This window comes from Trichomonas vaginalis, chromosome V, assembly GCF_026262505.1.
Source record: "Trichomonas vaginalis G3 chromosome V, whole genome shotgun sequence".
NCBI lineage: Eukaryota > Parabasalia > Trichomonadida > Trichomonadidae > Trichomonas > Trichomonas vaginalis.
In genome coordinates, this window is record NC_067207.1 from 21560302 (window position 1) to 21580467 (window position 20166).

The following is a 20166-nucleotide window of genomic DNA, read 5'->3' on the forward strand; positions in this document are numbered from 1 at the left end:
TTTAACGGTTGAATTATTGGGTCAATTGGTTTATTTAATATCTTGAAATCCTTTTTAAAATCTTTTTGCTTCTTAAATGTTTGAAATGGATATAATAAAGTGAATGATGAAGGATTAACTGAAGGAGGAGGCGGTACTGTCGTTGGAGGTTTTGGTGTTGCAGGTGGTTTAATTTTATCTGCTTTGATTTTGGATTTCATTCCCCCCTTCATTAATTCTGGATGTATTCTATTCATTTGTTTTAAATATGCTGTATATAAAGGTTTGATATACTTTCCCGCTTCGAGTTTATGTTGAAGGATGAATTCCAAAAGTTGATCTTCATTTAAAAGTCGGGCTGAGTGTGGTTTAACTAATGAATCATAAATTAAAGCTTGTGCTTCATTTATGGTCTGAATGACCTGGGCGTTTTGCACCTTTGTTTTTTGCGGCTCAGGATTATATAATTTATATAATTTATATAATTCATCAATATCTTCTTCTGTTAATACTTTATTTTTGAAATCTTTCAATTGTTTAAGTTGTGATTTAGTTTTTCCCTTTGCATATTCATTATTTTTAATTTTGTCTTTAATTTTAGAAATTATTTTATCATGATATTTCAAAATTTCATTTTTATAATATGGATAATAATATTCCATATCATCGCCCGTTATATTGTTATCATATTTTTGGAGATATGTTTTTAAATCATAATAATCAAGAAAATTTTGATTAAATACTAAATCATCAATTAAAATTTTTAAATCTGCGCTATTCATTTATATAAAAATAAAATAAATGTTTAAGGGTGCTCACCTCTTTGATCAAGAATCACAACCATCATTAACGGTTCCTTTTGTCTCATTTGTGGCATTTCATTAAAAATAAAATTTTAAATTCATGACTCAACCCCTACGTTTTCAAATTGTATTAAATAAATGGCATACAACATCCATTTTCACAACATACAGCCTTAGTGTGTGCTCCTGTTAATGCAGTCTTACCGATTGTTAAGCGAGTCATTGACCCGTTTTTAAGTTGTAAATTAATATTCTGACCATCAAATATCACTTTATCATTTATTATATCCAAATAATTTTTAGGTGTTAATTGTTTATTTTGTCGTAAACTAACACCCTTCATTTTTTGTGCAATCTTTTTAAAATCACTTCCATCAATTGAACCGTTGAATGAAGTATAACACTTAGGACATAAAGCAACCATGTTATCACCTTGTTTCTCAATTGCTAAACCCAATAACTTCTTCTCATGTGCTTTTTCTTCAGCTTTATTCTTTAATTTAGGTTTAAATTTCTCATTAAAACAAAAGAAATCAAAAGGTGCGAATTTGTAAATGTTTTTATCATAAAATTTTTTATCGGTTACAATTGCTTGAAATGCTTGAGTGTTAGGAAGATTTGGGTCGCCAGCGATTGCCCAATAAGATGAATCAGTATCACCTTCAATGAAATGAAAACGATTAACATCCAAGCATTTATACATAAAATCATAAATGAAAACCAAATACCAGTATTTTGCGTTATCTAAAGTGAAGAATGCCTCTTGTAAACATGTATCACATCTATAAAATCTATCTTTAAGCATCACTTGATACGTATCTTCACCTATTTCTCTTATGTTTTTAAACTTATTTGACATACATGCAACGCGTGCCTTCTGTGCATTCATTATTTTAGTCTTTGCGTAATTTTGTGTATTCATTGCATCGTAACCATATGATCCATTAAGTGAAATCTTGCAAAATAAACTTTTTCCTTTATTTCCTTCTAATTCAGCCTTTTGTCTTTCATTCATAAATTCGTTCGCAAATTCATTAAAACAAGTGTTTTTAGTAAATGTTAAAATTGATTGAATGTCATCAATGATAAAATGAAATCTGTCTATTAGATACCAAAGATAATAAGAAGAAAATGGTTGATATTGGTTGTGTGTTGATGCTAACTGAGTTAATTTTCTTTGTTTCTGGTCAACTGGTAGATTGTTTGATTTCATGTAATTATACATAAAACTGCCAATTGTTTTTTCATCTGTGATAATATCTAAGTTTCTTATTATCGGTAAAAAGTTTATGTAATCATTAATGTATTTTTCATCAATGTGACCCTTTACTTCAGCCACGAATAAAGTATTTTTCTTCTTAATAATTCCCAGTGCTTTTGCTTTCTTTGTTGCTGTATCACAAATGATAACACCATTCAATCTTCCCGGCATATACATTTTATGGTCAGTATATTGAATGAAATCATGAGGATTAGATGAAAATGATGAAGGATATAATGAATTAAAATCAACACCAACGAAATGAGTCATAATGTTGGAAGTGTCCTCATTTGATACAGTTTTAGTTTCTGGATTATATGAAAGTTTATTAATGTGTGTGATTCCTTTAAGATTAACTCTATGTTGAAACATTTGATAAAACCACCAGTAATTCATTACGGAGGATGTGATACGCTTCAACTGAATCTAGAGTCATTGGTAAAATTATTTTTTAATGTATAATTTCTTAAATTAATTCTTAAACGTTGAACATCTTCATCTTTATTTGATTTTACGACATTGCAATAACAACACATTAACTGACAATTTTCTTTGGTATGTGGTTTTTCATTATCGATTCTATCTAATGTTGGTTTATTAGCATATGTAAACGCTTTACCACACATTTTGCATTTAGATGAAAGGATTAAATCGTGATAGTATTGATAGTCATCCATTGAAACATTGTTTTTAGTATCCCTTTCTGCTTTTTCATCTTGTTTCTTATATGAATCAATTTTATATTTCCAATACTTTTTTGTTAATTCAAAACTTGATTCCACATTTTCTTCTTCTCGTTTATGAGGTCTTTGATTATGACTCCATTGATTCCATGAAATTAAATATTCTTTATCATTATATTTATACCTCATTAGCTTATTTTGGCTTTCATATTCATTTAATAATTCACAATCTTCATTTTTAAATTGAAGTTTAACCCATTCAGGATTTAAACAATGTTTAATTAATCGCGGAATATCTGACATCATCTATATATAGCTTCTTTTATAAAAGATAAAAAAATAAATTATTTTAAAATTAATGTTAATTTTTTAATGTGTTTAGTATATAAATATTTTAATGCATCGTCTATATATAGATGTTACAAAAAAAGTCACACAACCCGCACTCATCTACTACTAAAATATCTCGCAATATCAAAATTGAGATATTGAGTGAATTATGCATTATAGAGATTAAAAATCTGATTTGTGAAAACATCTCATCAGTTTCTAGCTAATTCAAAAATCTTTACTATCTTATTCGATTAAAATGAAAAGGGAATAGTTTCATTATGCTTTAAACGACAGCCTTATAATATAATCATAGTTTTCGCTCAATATGCAGCATTTTTTTTCGAAATCTATGGTCAATGTCCTAAATACTGATTGCTTTGCATTCATATCTCTTACATTTTCTATACCCACATCACTATTCATTGCTATTCCTATCTTTTTCATTTTTGTTTGTTTCTCATAATTTCTCAAAAAACATGATAACTTGATATTTGTAAATATCATACTTTATAACGTAAATAAGAACTTGACCTATTAAGAAAAGCAGTAATGAAAAGAAAATCTGAAATTCATAAAAATTACAAGTTTCTGATGACAATTAGCTTAATTAAACCAAGTACAAGATTATATAATTGTATTTTCTATTCAATTATCCATATAATATCTTATCCAGAAAAAATAACTTGATCAATACCAAATGATTTTTTAACTAGTAAATAAAGTATTTTCTTTACACACACATTGTATATCATAGTTTTTTTTTTTTGGTTTCGCAAAACATCCAAAAACAAATATGCTATAAAAGTGACAATTTTAGCAAAACGAAACCCTTATTAAAACATGGCACACATTATTACACCTAAAATTCATAGGGCAATAATTTTGAAGACTCATAAAAAAATGTTGGAAAATCCAGGAACTTCATCTGAAAAGAAAGGAAAGCAAGTCAATGAAGAAGGATACTATGGTAAAGTCACATTAAAGATGCTCAATGAATCAATTGATATAGCAGATACTGGATTAAGACAGAAAATGATGGAAGATCCATCAGTATTTAACACAGTTATTAAGTCTTTACAGAAAATAACACAGTCATTCTCAAATAGAGAGAAACAGAAGCTCCCTTATGTAACAAAAGATCTGAACGCAGAAAAACGGAATTCTGAAATTATTGCAAAGCTACAATCCATGAACTTAATTCAATCGGAAAAGATAGTAGAACTTAGAAAGACTGCACAAAAAATATCAGATGACCTCAAAATACCAATATCTAATGAAATGATGTCTAAAGAAAACTTAATGATATGGTTTTCAGATAACATGGCAAAAATAGAATCTCACTATTTAAAATAGAAGTATCATCTACCAAATTTGTTTAAATTTGTATAAAAAATGTATTTAATTTTCAGTTTCCACACTTTTGTTCAATTTTTAATATGTTAGATCTACAAAAAGTTAGGATTTTCAAATTATTGATAAAATAATTTATGATTTTAAAATTTATTAGCAAATTTCTTCTTTAATTCAAACTCTGGAATGTTTTACATTGTTAGTCCTTGAGAATACAAGATTTATAGACTTTAACCATGATACTGAGTTATTATTAAGAATTTTACTATTCGCAAAATCTAGGGTCCAAAATTGAATGCAATTCTCACAATTTTTATGAGGATTTGGACCCGAGATTTTGAAATTTTATAGAATAAACTCATTTTCCTTCGTTTGGTTTCTGATTCAAGCTTTTTAAAAGAGTTATACTCAATGATAAGGTAAGGAGTAAGGTAAAGAGACATTGCGTTAGAAAAAGAGATTTATTTGTGAATATTAATGGAAAAAGAGATTTATTTGCGAATATTAATGGAAAAAGAGGATTCAAATTAAAATAAAATTCTATAATTTATATATTTAATGTCTATTAGCAGGTACAACATAAGTTGGACTGTCAACGTTGTCTTCAATCATCGAAGCATCGATATCAGTATCAGTAATAATACTTGAGTATTCGATAGCAGTGATGATTTTTGCAGCCATGACTTCAGCATTCTTGTAGCCAGGCATAACAAGAGACAAGAAACAAGTTCCTGCATGAGGAAGAGGAGCATTTCTGAAGTCATTTTTATCTTGATCTTCAGAGAAAACAATTCTTACATCCATCTTCTTTCCAACTGGAAGAGAAGTTGATCCTGTTGTGAACTTGATCAATTTGATTCTCTTCTCGTTAGAAAGCATGTTCAATGCATCAACAAACATCTTCTTGTTTTCAGGAGTTCCATGTAGAACCGTGTGATCCAAGAACTCTTTGACGGAGACTTCTCTTTCTTTGCAAACAATTGATTCCAAGATTGTTGCGTGAACTGTCTTGCAAAGGTTCTCTGGAATGATTGTGTAGAAACCAGCCATGAATGGTTCCATTGCTTTCTTCATTTCTTTCATACGTTCTTGGACCATATGTTTTGCAATGTTTTCTCTCTGTTGCTGACCAATTTTCGGTGTGAAAGTGTATGAGAACAAAACATCTCCCATCACAGATTTCATGTTCAGTTTTCCATTGTATCCGTCCAATATCGCGTGGTAAGAATTCTTTAGTTCATGGTCAATCTCGAACATGTCATTTTCTGTCATTTCTTCACCACACAACATTCTCCAAATGAAAGGCTCGAGTCTAAATGGCTGTTGTGCCTCGAGATTTACTGTTGCAGCCATGATTGTTCCAGCGTATTTCAAGTCTCTGTAGTTTGCTTTTGGCGACGGAATCTTAATTCCTTCGTGGAATTCAGCTGAAGCAGGAGATTCGATGAAAATATTATCATAAGTAATAATTTCATCGCACAACATATCGAAGACTTCACGACGTGGACCACCTTGGTCAATAGCACCTTCTCCTTTGAGTTCTACTCTCCAGTCTGTTGTGAAATAAGCCAAAGAAGTGATAGCGCCTTGTCTTGACCTCAATTCCGCATTTAGTTGTCTAAACATTGTCATTCCTTTTTCGCCAGTATAAGCCATGTAAGCTTTGAATCTGTCGAATTTAATGAAATGACCTTTAGTTACAACAATCTTTTCTAATCTCTGTTTCACGCTTTGAACGAACATTGCAACAATCTGTTCAGCGGCTTTTTCTATTGACATCGGCATTCCGAAATTATATTTCGAGAGAACTAATGTCAGCATTTTCATGATTTTTCCTCTGATTTGTGTCAATGTCGGATCAATTCCTGGGAAAATAGGAACAATTTTATCCATTCTTGTCGCATCAGCCAAAATCAAATCATTCATGAAACTGTAGTATTTCTCAGCCCTGTTTATAAGAGATCTAAAGTTTCTTGGTAATTCTTGACCTGGTTTTGTTAAATCACTTACTTGTATAACAGCAACTTTTCCTTTTGTTCCTATAAGATTAATTCTAACTTCTTTAACTCTTCCGATTTTCACCGGCTTATTCAACTGCAAAATTTGTTTTTTGTCGGCCATTTGCAACTCGATTTGTCCTTCTCCGCTGAATTTAATCAAAGAGATTTCAGCGACACTCGGTGTCAAATCCTTGATAGTTTTAGAAGAAGTCAAATCATAAGTTACATATTTAGGCTGCGTCCATAATTTTGCGAACAAATACATTGGATATCTTGGAATTCCAATTGATTGGTCACTGATCATTCCTTGAATAACAAAAGCATCAATCAAACTAGAGAATTGCGATCCACCAAACAAATTATCATCAAGAGGATCTGGCCTTTCTTTAAAGTTCTTTTCGAAGTCAATCAAATTATCTTCAAACAGCATAAATTTAATTTTTGTCCATACAGAAATTAATTCAATAGACGATAAAAGCGGTTCTGCCAAAATTCCTTCGATTTGTTTTGGAGCAGGAACTAAGATTCTTGCAGTATTAAACAGTAATTTCTTATTTGATTTAATACGTTCGAAAATCACTTTGATAAACAAACTATTTCCAACTAATTTTGGAAAGATTGTCTTGCAATAAACACCTAATAAACCAGGTCCTGTGTATTTAAACAATTTCAAGAGATTCGATGTGATATAGATATTCGAATCACTTTTCTCTATAGAGTGCTGCCGAACTAATATAAGATTCTCATGACTTTCATTCTTAAAAGTGACAACAGGTGGCAAATAATAATCTTTGTCAAATTTTTCACGTTTTTCAGGGAAAAGCAAAGCTGTATCTGGCGGAGTAGAAAACTCTTCATTAAATGTAATGTATTCGTTGTCAACTATGGATTGATCAAGTAAATTGACACCGACCAAACAGACCTTCTCAAATATCTTTGGATCAGAAATTTTCTCTTTAATGAAGCATTTGTAAGATTTCAAATTAAGAGGAGATAATTTCTGGAAATTTTCTTCGGAAGAAAATGAGTTCAAACTGAGATTGAACTTAAAGAAAGAGAAAACAAACTTAAATATAAATAAACTCTCTTCTAACTTTGCTAAATTATATCTCCAAAAACTGCAAACCGTTAATCTCGCTAACAAAATTGAGAGCAAATTCAATTTTTGAATACATTCTTTGATATTTGGTTTCTGATCTTTTGCTTTGATTCTATTCATAACTGTTGTCAAAGGTTCAGGAATTGTTGTGCAATATCTTTCTTTGACTTGCAAGATCCTTCTATTTCCTGCGTGAACACAGATTCTTTGTGAACTTCTCTCTGTAACAACACATGGAATACTTTGAGTAAAAACGTGACATCCAAAAAGTGTCGTTGAAAATTCAACAGTTTCTAATGGACTTATAGTTTCACTTGTTGCATTTGCAAGCTCTGTTTGGACTGTGCAATTATCGAAACTAGATGAGATCAACACAAAGAAAATGTCACTTTTTATCTCAATATTTTCCACTGACAAAGTTAACAAACCTTTATCAAAAGGAACATTGTATTGTTTCTCGTGTATTGATATTCCTTTTGCTGTTATCTTGTCAGTCATCGCATCAGCGAACGTGAAACCGATGAAACAATTCTCTTTCGCGTCATTAAATGTCATTTTGAATGAAAAACTTTCATCAATTGACACTTTTCTTGAAATGAAAATTGTTTGTTTTGTATCAGGATTTATTCCCATTGGTGTAAAGAAAGTGTTCTTTGGCTGGAAAAGATTGAAATTGACGTACTGCAAAGTATTCGATAGCCAGCCGAAATAGTCAATCAAACCACTCAAATGCTCGACTTGGCCACAATCTTTCACAGAAAGATCAATCAAATTTTGAATAAAACCGTTGGAAAACAGTTTTGCGTTATTTTCATTTTCAACCAAAATAGGAATAGAACACAAGAAAATCTGATACGAAATAATAGTGGAAGCAGACAAATTAGATGAGTTCAAAGAAGCCAAAATTTGTTGTAATGTTGTTTCAATCAATTTAGCTTCTTCTTTCGTGATCTCGAAATCTTTTTCATTTGCTAATACTCTGCAACTTGAAAAGGATTTCAATGGTTTCGATAAAAGTGAATATTCTTTGTCACCTTTATAAAAACGTGACAATTGTGGTGGCAAACCGCCAAAACCGAGAACGATCAAAGCACCAATTGTTTCTGATGGCATGTTCTTTGATAATTTTGATAAACTGTCATGTAAACAAGCGGTTATTGACGGTTTGGCCGGACGGTTTTCTTGGATATGAGTTCTAATGAAATTTACCATTTCTTCAACGACAGTAATGATTCCTGGGCCTCCAACAGCGAATTCTCCGATCGAAGATAACATCATAGGGGTTAATTTCGGAATGGAAGTGAGGTCACTGTCGAAATGTCCGGCCGCGATTGAAGACAAAAAGATGTAGAGGGGCTCATCTTTGTATTTCATGAATTTCTCCATGAGCTTTTGGATTTCTACGGGCGCAATGTCCAATCTTTGCAGAATTGAAAGAGATAATAACTGATGTTTCTCAATTGTGAAGTCCCTGCCGAGTTCTATAAGGCCATTGATGTAGGACATGTCATTGGACATCAATGTGTTCCTGTAAATCGCATACCAAGCGCAGTTTACAACGATTTCGTTTTTACATGTCTTGACTGAGTGGATTAGAACGTCAAGAGGTGAGAAAGCGTGCATGGAATAGGATGTGGTGACTTCGTATGAGACTTGTGTTGATCTATTTTGCATGAATTTCTCTAATTCTGAAATTTTATTCAGAACTTCTGAGTTTTTAGTGTCATTTATGTGGAAATCGTTCTGCATGTTGGAGATAAAGTAGAATTCATCATCAGTTCTGAGCTCCGGAGCTACTTTTGGCACAAATCCAAGTGCATGAATGCGAATCTTGTCTCTTTGATGCATGAGATTGATAATCTCGTTGATATCTTCCATTCTGAACTCACACGTAATGAATTTAGTGATTTGTTCGATCTTATTCTCTTGTCCAAAATCTAAATTCTTACTTGTGAGGATTAACTTGGATTTTTCAGTGATATCCTTCGACAAATCCATAAAGTTGCCTTTGAGTGTTGACGCCTTGCTCTCAGCTGTGTAATATTGGTAAGAATTCATCAATAATCTTCTCATTACGTAGACTTTCTTCCATAACTCCTTGATATTAAGTGGAACTTCTGAAGAATCACGTGGCTTTGCAACTTTCTTCTCTTGGAAGATCTTATTTGAGAATTTTTCGAATTCTTCAGTTAATTTCGCTCCATGTAACAAAGCGGCAAGGAATTTCATCTCATTCTCGAATATTTCCTTTGCTGGTGCTTTCTTTTGGATGAAGGGAATTGAAGTACTCAAATATTGAATAGTGTATTCAATTTCGGACGATAAGTGGTTCTGAAAAATGTCTACGATTGTTTTTGGTAAATTTGCGGATTCGAACGGTACTAAGTCTTTGTTACGGATAACGAAATCGGCAAATGGAGCGATTTGGAGTTCTCTCTGAGATACACTGATACTTTGTATGCAATCGTCAACAAAATGAGCGAGAATTAACATATAATATCCTGAAAACACTTTATCGCCTTCCAAAACCTTTAAAATACTTGCCAAATGCAATTTTGTCTGTTTAATGAACTCCATAGCTATGAAAGGAGCACCAGTAATGCAAGATGTTTGTTCAATTATCATTTTAAGCAGAGAGAAGTTCGGATTTGCCTCGAATAACTCAAATACTTTCGATATAATGGGCTTTAATGGCCCATCTACCTTAAAAATCGTGTTAACAAACGGAATAACTTCAATTAATGGCATAATATCATCTTGTGATAGGTAATCTGTCGTGTAAATGGCTGAGTATATGAGCTGTGGGTTGTTGGATACTGAATCTGTTATGTATTTCTTTACATCTTTCTGAATTTTTGGAAAAACTGCTTGGCAAAGCTCCGGAGAGTAAATATCGCGTGGCACGAGAGCGACAATCAAGCAGAGACTCTGATAAATGGTCTTTGCCTCTGAAAATTGTGAAGCAAAAATAATTGTGTTGATAAGTCGAGAAATTAATGTAATATTGATAGGAGTTTGCATTGGTCTGTAAGAGTAGATGTGTAAGTATAAGGCTACGCATCTTAAAATGGCAGAAGTAACTGTAATTTTGGTTTTTTCGAGTTGTTCGCATTTTTGAAGTATACGAACACAGATTTCGAGCTGTTCTTCGGCGTATTCGATCATGTTATATGACCTATTTTGTATTATTTCGGTCGCGATGTCGAAAATTTGTAATGAAACTGATTGTGTCACGTATTCTATTGTTTTTGAGTCAACTTCGACGATAGTAAGTGGTTCGAAGTCTCCTATAGTCTTTGGTTTGTAAACAATGTTGATGTTCGTGTATGATTTTGCGGATTGGTCCAATTGAATCAAATTATAAAGGGAATCAACACAGATATTGAGTCCATTTGTCAAATGGGAGCCAACAGAGAACTGTGCGAATGCGTATGCCACGGATTCTTCAAGTGATTTCGGCTTGATGACGGCAAATTCATCAAAAAGGGTCTCAACGTAAACTTTTCCGATGTATTTCTTCTGTGTGGCCATTAAATTAATGATATCTGTTAAATATTTGAGTAAATCAGTTGATCTTTCTGGAATTTTTCCTGAAATTGTGTTTTGCTCAATTTCTACGGCATTTGAGAACGAAGATGTGATTGTGTGGAAGTATTGCAAGTATTTGGCAATGTTTTCACTAATCTGCTGACTAATTGTGTCTCGAATTGCAAGAGATTTTAAGTATTCAGAGCGAGTCTTTAAAATATCTCTTAAAGAATAAAAAAGATGTTTCCTTATATATTCTTGGTATGGAATATCAATGTTTGAAAGTAAATACTGCCCAAAAGGTAGTAATTCAAAGTGTTCTTCCATTTCCAAGAAATTGAATGTGAAAAAGTGTCATGATAAAAGTGACATTTTCATGAAAATGTTATTTTATAAATAACCCTTCAATACAATGATGCAGAAACTCCTATTACATACAAAATTTTATCACAGGACTCGATTCAAATAGGAAATGGAACAAATCAATCAATTGATCAGACTTTTAATTCAAAGTTAACAATTCCAAATTCTATCAATGGAATACCAGTTACAATATTAGGATCTTCTAGCTTTTATAAGTGTGATCTTATAGAGATATCACTACCAGATTCAATCGTTGAAATTGGTTCGAATTGTTTTTCTAATTCTAAACTTCGATCTATTAACATTCCAAAATCAGTTAAAATAATTAGAGAATATGGATTTCGATCATCAACAATAACAAATATAGATCTTTCACTCACGACTTCTTCATATTTATTAGAAAATATTGTTTTTCTTCAATCATATTTAGAAAACATTTCACTGCCAAAATCACTAAAGAAAATACCAGAAGGAACCTTCGAACATACTCCAATAAGAAGCATTACAATCACAGAGAGTCTAGATACAATTGCAATTAGAGCATTTGCGGGATGTAACAGATTGACAGAAATTGTCTCAAAAAGTAGATTTTTCAAAGTTCACAACGGTATTTTATACAGCTCTGATTATAAAACATTATATATCTATCCGTCTAGTTATACAATCGATATCGTACCATCTGTTGAGATTCTTTCAGGTGCAAAATCATTTCGTGGCTGCACATTTTCAAAATTTATTTTGAACAATTCGATAAAAGTTTTTGAACTCGAGACATTCCGTGAATGTCGAAACTTAGAATACATTGATTTAAGTTCAGCATATGCAACTTCAATACCACACGCAATGTTTTATGGATGCGGTAAATTAAAAACTTTAATTCTTCCAGATACAATCATAATAATAAATTCATTGGCCTTTTATAATATGATTGTTCAAACAATTTATATTCCACCAAGAACTTCTGTAATTTATGAGAATATTGTAGAATTTAAAGATGTTTATTATTGTGGATCTGATGATATTAATTTTGTGTTACCAGAAGATTGCACTGTTCATGTTTCAGAATCATATCCATATGACAAATTTATGAACAAAGATTTTATTCGAAATGCCATATGTTATCCACTTCGACCTCCTTTACCACGTAAATATAATTCCATGCAACTTCGATGCACTCCATTCTTTCGAATGAGTGAATTTGCTGTATTTATTCTATTTATAATTGAATAAAATTATAAACAAAATTATCAATTCATATATGAATAATTTATCTTGAAATATAAATTCCTAGTCAATATCACAGAAACATATTTTGAATATTTTTTTTCAACTTAAAATTATCCAGATTGTTGTAGTTTCAAAACACTTTCTTCAACATCATAATTCCGAAATCTAAATCCAATGATTAAATAATAATTCGAATGCTTTTTAACCATATATGAACATCAATAGATATGATGAGATTTATAATTAAATCTACAATGAATCTATTTAAAATTTCTTAATATTTCATTATGAGACAACATCATTCAATATTTAAAACATTCAATCCATTGGCTTTTTAAATCTATTCCTCATTAAAATTCAAATAAATATAGTAATTTCAATGACATATCAAGATAATTATATACCATATGAAGATTAAATTCATGATAACTTATGATTTCTCTGTTACTATTGCATATTTCCAATTATGATTTGAAACTATTATTATTCAATTTGATTGGTCATCTAAAATCTTAAAATTTGTATTTTAGTTATCTTGAATACATATGTACACATTGATGTTTTTGCTATTCTATCTTATATGTTCTTGGTATGGAATGTAGTTGTTTGAGATGCTATTATCAATAAATTGAAAGAAGAATGATCGAAAAAGTGTCATGATAAAAGTGACATTTTCATGAAAATGTTATTTTATAAATAACCCTTCAATACAATGATGCAGAAACTCCTATTACATACAAAATTTTATCACAGGACTCGATTCAAATAGGAAATGGAACAAATCAATCAATTGATCAGACTTTTAATTCAAAGTTAACAATTCCAAATTCTATCAATGGAATACCAGTTACAATATTAGGATCTTCTAGCTTTTATAAGTGTGATCTTATAGAGATATCACTACCAGATTCAATCGTTGAAATTGGTTCGAATTGTTTTTCTAATTCTAAACTTCGATCTATTAACATTCCAAAATCAGTTAAAATAATTAGAGAATATGGATTTCGATCATCAACAATAACAAATATAGATCTTTCACTCACGACTTCTTCATATTTATTAGAAAATATTGTTTTTCTTCAATCATATTTAGAAAACATTTCACTGCCAAAATCACTAAAGAAAATACCAGAAGGAACCTTCGAACATACTCCAATAAGAAGCATTACAATCACAGAGAGTCTAGATACAATTGCAATTAGAGCATTTGCGGGATGTAACAGATTGACAGAAATTGTCTCAAAAAGTAGATTTTTCAAAGTTCACAACGGTATTTTATACAGCTCTGATTATAAAACATTATATATCTATCCGTCTAGTTATACAATCGATATCGTACCATCTGTTGAGATTCTTTCAGGTGCAAAATCATTTCGTGGCTGCACATTTTCAAAATTTATTTTGAACAATTCGATAAAAGATTTTGGACTCGAGATATTTCGTGAATGTCGAAACTTAGAATACATTGATTTAAGTTCGGCATATGCGACTGTATTACCACACGCAATGTTTTATGGATGCGGTAAATTAAAAACTTTAATTCTTCCAGATACAATCACAACAATTCATTTTATGGCCTTTGATTATATGGGACTTCAAACAATTTATATTCCACCAAGAACTTCAAAAATTGATGCAAATAATGTACAATTTAAAGATGTTTATTTTTGTGGATCTGATGATATTAATTTTGTGTTACCAGAAGATTGCACTGTTCATGTTTCAGAATCATATCCATATGACAAATTTATGAACAAAGATTTTATTCGAAATGCCATATGTTATCCACTTCGACCTCCTTTACCACGTAAATATAATTCCATACAACTTCGATGTTCACCATTCTTTCGAATGAGTGAATTTTCTATATTTATTCTATTTATAATTGAATAAAATTATAAACAAAATAATCAATTCATAATTTTTAAATTCATTCGGGTTGTTTTCATATGTGAATCATTAATCCTGAAATATAAATTCCTAATCATTATTACAGAATATCTGAATGTTTTAAAGATAAATAACAATTTTTTTGAGCTTATTAAAATGTCTGTTTATTGATTAGTCAATGTACTGGAGGTTTGAGAAAGTAGCAACTTCAGTATTTCCAGTGTGCTTTTCTTCAAATGGAAGAGATTTCCTTTTCTCGATATTGTTCACAGCTTCTGAAACTTGAGCAAATTTCTTGATTCTGTCATCTCCTTTAAGCGAAGGTGCTGTGAACACAGGGAAAGAATACTTGCAGTCTAATCCACTGTAATACATTGTGTTCGTAACGTGGTAAAGTATTCCTTCGATTGTTGTAGCAGATTCGTTTGGCAAGTAGTGTGGTTTAGGCGCTCCTGTACCAACAACAAACATGATTCTTCTTCCAAAGAGTGGCATTCCATCTCTCTTGCCTCCAAGTGTGTAACCCCAGCCATATGTGAAAACTCTCTGGATATATGAATAGAAAACTGCTGGGAGACCTAAGAACCAAATAGGAGCGAAAACGATGATGTTTTCAGCCCATAATAACTTTTGCTGATGTTCCTTAATGAGAGGAATTAAATTGTCATTCTTTTGGAGGAACGGATAAAAGAAAGGTTTATCACCAATATTAATGAAATCATCTTTAGATGGGCATTCTTTGAATCCATCTTCAATGAGATCAACAACTTTGACTTCGTGTCCAGCTTGTTCGAGTTCATTTTTCACAAACTTTGATAGTGAATATGTTGTTGATTCCTTCTTTGGATCGCAGTGTGCAATGACGAATAAGTACTTCATCTTCGAAAATGAAATGATTTTTGTTTTGAGAATTTCAAATCTGCCGTTAAAACATTGAAAACAATATTGAAATTCAAGTTGAAAATAAATTTTCCCTACTTGATCCAAAAATTACTATTAACAACATTATACAGTAAAAAATAATATTATGATGTTTCAAATGATGTGACTAATCAACTCAATAGATATTTTGATAACATTTAATTGAGACTTCTGAAAGCTCCTCAGAAATTTGCGATCGAAAACATATTATTTCATAACTATATGCTCAATACGATATTAATTTCTATAATTTATTTTTAAAATTTAATGATAATTATTAAAAACCGTTGTATTCAAAAATTTGAATGAATTGAAAAATTTTAAAGAATCCGACCAAACATAAAAATGACATGTTTTATTTTAAATAATATGCACACCATATAGATCAACTATTTTGATGCAACCATAGAGCTTTTTTAATACGTTTTAAAATTTTGACAGAAGACAGAGAAATTTGAATCAATTCATAGAATTTGATTTGTATCCTAAATAATAATGTACTAAATGATATTATTCATATAATAAAAATTAATTGTCTATTCATATGCATTTTACATTGTTTCTGATAAGTTATTGTTTGAAATTTGATCAAATTTCGAATTATTTTAATTATAACTCATGATTTATCATTCTCAACCTTGCACATCATTTAAATATTTAATAGAATCATCATTAAAATTAAACAAAATTATTAATAACTCAATAAAAGATCAAATCAGAATTTTTTTCAACTCGAAATTATCCAGATTGATGTGGTTGCAAAACACTATCTAAATCATAATTCTGAAATCCAAATACATTGATTAAATATATTCAATCCATTGATTAAATCTATTCCTCATTAAAATTCAGGGTCGTTATCGATTTTGTAATTTAATCGTTATCGTCTTTTTCTAAACGTGCATTTTCTTCATATTGGGATAATGAACATAACTTGTTCTGAGCTTCCAATGCACAAATCGTTTTTATTCTAAATGGATTCATTCCTACAAGTTTGGCAGAAATCAGTGAATATCATCATATATCGAATTCTTCAATTTGGCAATTTATTTAAAATCGTTCTCAAGAATTCTTATCTTCATGTAGTCAAATAAAACGGAAATGCGAAAACAAACTTTTATTCGATATTACAAAAAAAAATTATATTGATCGCTAAGATTTAAATACGTATAGTTTAAGTATATGTGGTATCATTATGTGCATATTCTGATATATATACAAAAAAAAAAAAAAAAAAAAAAAAAAAAAAAAAAAAAAAAAAAAAAAAAAGGTAGTGGGGCTTCCAGGCACTTCGTGCCTTCTAGCCCTGAGGATGAATGAGTATAAATGAAGTTTTTTTTTCTTGGGGGATGGCTTCCAGGCACTTCGTGCCTTCTAGCCCCCGAAGATGTTTAGTATAAATGAAGTCTCAACAAAGTCTTTACGAAGAAGTCTCAACAAAGTCTTTACGAAGAAGTCTTGACAAAACATTTACAAAGAAGTCTTTACGAAGAACTTTACAAAACATAGACAAGAAAGTCTTTACGAAGAAGTCTTGACAAAGTCTTTACAAAACATAGACAAGAAAGTTCATGAGAAATTAGATGAAGAAGTCTCAACAAAACATAGACAATGAGTGTAAATCAGACAAAAATATATTTTAGGGTAGAAGGGTATATCTACCCCGTTTTCTACCCTCATTTCTACCCTCTTGAATTTTCATGAAATTTACACCAAAAATATACTACTAGGGTCATTTACGAAGAAATCTCAACAAAGTCTTTACGATGAAGTCTTGACAAAGTCTTTACGAAGAAGTCTCAACAAAGTCTTTACGAAGAAGTCTTAACAAAGTCTTTACGAAGAAGTCTTAACAAAGTCTTTACGAAGAAGTCTTAACAAAGTCTTTACGAAGAAGTCTTGACAAAGTCTTTACGAAGAAATTCATGAAAATTCAAGAGGGTAGAAAAGAGGGTAGAAAACGGGGTAGATATACCCTTCTACCCTAAAATATATTTTTGGGTCATTTACACTCATTTACGAAGAAATCTCAACAAAGTCCTTACTGAGAAAGTGTCATATAAACATCTGTCAAAAACCGCTTTTCTGTCACTTTTCAGGGAAAAAACATTTTTATTGTATATAAAATGAATTTTACAAAACCACCGCTACCCTTCTTTGGAAATAAGAGTAGATGTAAAGATATTCTATTGAGAGAACTTAAGAAACTACCGAATGGTCTAACATTTGTAGATTTGTTCGGTGGAAGTTTCTATATATCTCATTTGTGCCATACCGTATTCCCTGACTCAAAGATTATATGCAATGACTTCGACAACTATATGGACCGTCTCAAACATATACCAGACACTAACAAAATATTGAAAGAGTTAAAAGAAAAGATACCTATAGGTAAGATGGAACGTATACCATTAGATAAGAAAAATACTGTCAGAGAGGTTTTGAAAAAAGCAGAGTATATTGACTGGGATAGTATATCTTCTAGACTATTGTATAGTGGTTCTATAGAGTTCATGACATTGAAACACTTATGTCAAAAGTTTTATATCTTAACTATACAAAGGTTTTCAAAGAGAACATAGAAAAATATACTGAGGGTATAGAGTTTGTGAGATGTCGTTGGACAGAGTTGTATGAAAAATATAAAAACAAGGAAAATGTTTTCTTTATAGTAGACCGCCGTTCTTTAACACATACGATTTTCAATACCAAGTAGACTGGACTTTGAGAGACTCTTTAGAAACTTTAGACGTTTTACATAACCATCCATGCTTTTACTTTACATCCGATAAAAGTGGTTTGGAAAGTGTCATGAGATGGTTAGAGGACATACATGACTATGAGTTTAGATACGATAAGATAGAATATGAGAGAGGTCCTATAAACTGGAGAAAGTGTCATAACAAAGAAATTTTACTAGTAAGTAAATGTGGTTTGAAATAGGACTACTTGTTTTAGGTTTTTTCCATTGTGTCATTTACTTATTTGACGTGGCAGAAAGATATAGAGAATATGAAGATGAACCAATGCCTGCAAATGTTCAGTATATGTACTCGTAAGAGATATTTTTATCTAATATTAAATGGACGCACAGAACTTAGCGAATGCACAGCAACCTGGACAACCAAACCCAGAGAATATTCCAAATGAAGTTAGAATACAAACTGCAATGGCAAACTATGGTCAAGTGCCAACAGATGTACAAATGCAAACTGCCATGTCAAATGACGCTGCGTTAGGTTTGCCACCATGGTATGCAAATATGAGATGGAAAGAGTTTTATACAAACCCTGAAGTGGGATATAAACAACTTTATGCAGATGACGCAAACACAGGAGTTGACCCAGAATATGTTTTCTACCAGAGGAGAAACAGAATGTATGAGCTCCAGTTAAAGAATGCAATGGAACTCAACAGGAAACGTAAGAGACTAGGCGGACATTAGATTTTTACATATAGTAAAATGGGTTTCTTCAGTAGTATTGGAAACTTCTTCAGAAGAGTTGGAAGAGGTATATGGAATGGAATAAAAACCGTAGGAAGAGGAATTTGGAACGGAGTCAAAAATATTGGTAAAAGAGTAGGTCAGTTCGTTGGTATTATACCTAAAGACCCTGAACCAGAAGAACAAGCTCCTGTTATACAACAGCCTGAACCTGCACCACAGTCTAGTTGGCAACCAAATCCAACACCTCAACCGTATTAAAAAATTATATTTTTACCGTTCGATAGTAGTTGTATATGAAACTAAGTTCTAAGTAAAACGCATGGTATAATGGAATTATTCTCTTTCTTCCATCTGTTGTAAACCATACTTGAAAGTCTGAAATACTTCCACTCGGCGGTTCATATAACTTTGTAGGTTTTTCGTAAAAGTCATTTGCCAAGCATAAGAAAGAGTTTTGGGCGCCAGAAAATGAAGCATGAACAATAATAGCAGCTGGGTCGAAAACATCTTTAAATAAATATGGTTCATCTCTTGCATATCGACTGTAAATATTTGCTAAAGGAAGTTCGACTTTCTGATTTAACATTCTTTGCAAATAATACCATGACATTGCAGTGAATTCTGTATATATTTGTTCGTCTTTCTTTGGATTGTCTTCGTAGATTTGAAATGACACTTGTGAATTTTGTTGTCATATACAATTCTCACATAAAGTGTGCTTCGGTATTTGCATATTCATCAGCATATTTTGCATAACATGAATTTATTTTATCTTCTATATTTTTTAACGCAGTCTGTAGAGAAGATGAAAGGTCAACTTGTATTAGCTCAATTTCTTCCCACATTTTTCGTTTCCCTTCAGATATATAATCTATATGAAACCTTACAATAAATGGAAAACTTTTATCTTCTACAGACACAAACTTCATTCTACGAAAGCCAATAGCTTTTGTGACAGATGGGTCTCTTAGCCATCTTAATGGGTAGTCAAAACGATAGCCTTCATGCTTTACGGTCTCTGTCTCAAACTTTTGACCGACATTCGTAAAAAGTTCATCTAATGGTTTAGTTGTAGCAACTCTTGAATTTTCTTTTTCTATTGGAAGCATATTTTATCTAGAATAAAAATGTCGAAAGATATTGCTTCCATGAGAGAAATACAACACAACCGACAACTCATTTTGCAAGCTCTAAATAAGAACACAACAAACTTTTCAAACTATTCTAAGATATCTGAGTCATTGAAAGAAGGAAACTTAAAACTGACGATAAACCCAATGA

The 20166-nt window shown here is 31.2% G+C and overlaps 5 protein-coding genes and 1 pseudogene across 6 annotated transcripts, besides 2 other annotated features; 3 read left to right on the forward strand and 3 right to left on the reverse strand.

The window, feature by feature from the left end:
- Positions 1–912: 912 nt before the first annotated feature.
- Positions 913–2915, reverse strand: TVAGG3_0378850 (annotated as a pseudogene). The gene has a single exon. A coding segment is annotated over exon 1 (2003 nt).
- Positions 2916–3959: 1044 nt separating this feature from the next.
- Positions 3960–4634, forward strand: TVAGG3_0378860 (uncharacterized protein; the record flags this gene model as incomplete). The annotated part of the gene is made up of 1 exon (XM_001310265.1): positions 3960–4412. The coding sequence occupies one exon, from the start codon at positions 3960–3962 to the stop codon at positions 4410–4412; it is 453 nt and encodes a 150-aa protein (XP_001310266.1).
- A 166-nt stretch (positions 4635–4800) lies between these two features.
- Positions 4801–11368, reverse strand: TVAGG3_0378870 (ubiquitin protein ligase protein; the record flags this gene model as incomplete). Its single annotated transcript, XM_001310266.1, has 1 exon — positions 4965–11363. One exon carries the CDS (start codon positions 11361–11363, stop codon positions 4965–4967), a length of 6399 nt encoding a protein of 2132 aa, XP_001310267.1.
- A 3319-nt stretch (positions 11369–14687) lies between these two features.
- Positions 14688–15631, reverse strand: TVAGG3_0378880 (NAD(P)H oxidoreductase-related family; the record flags this gene model as incomplete). Its single annotated transcript, XM_001310267.1, has 1 exon — positions 14688–15395. The coding sequence occupies one exon, from the start codon at positions 15393–15395 to the stop codon at positions 14688–14690; it is 708 nt and encodes a 235-aa protein (XP_001310268.1).
- Positions 15632–16291: 660 nt separating this feature from the next.
- Positions 16292–16345: a mobile genetic element.
- Positions 16346–16676: 331 nt separating this feature from the next.
- Positions 16677–20166: part of a mobile genetic element that runs on past the window's edge.
- TVAGG3_0378910 (uncharacterized protein) lies at positions 18520–18882 on the forward strand (the record flags this gene model as incomplete). Its single annotated transcript, XM_001310268.1, has 1 exon — positions 18520–18882. One exon carries the CDS (start codon positions 18520–18522, stop codon positions 18880–18882), a length of 363 nt encoding a protein of 120 aa, XP_001310269.1.
- Positions 18901–19143, forward strand: TVAGG3_0378920 (serine threonine-protein phosphatase family; the record flags this gene model as incomplete). Its single annotated transcript, XM_001310269.1, has 1 exon — positions 18901–19143. The coding sequence occupies one exon, from the start codon at positions 18901–18903 to the stop codon at positions 19141–19143; it is 243 nt and encodes an 80-aa protein (XP_001310270.1).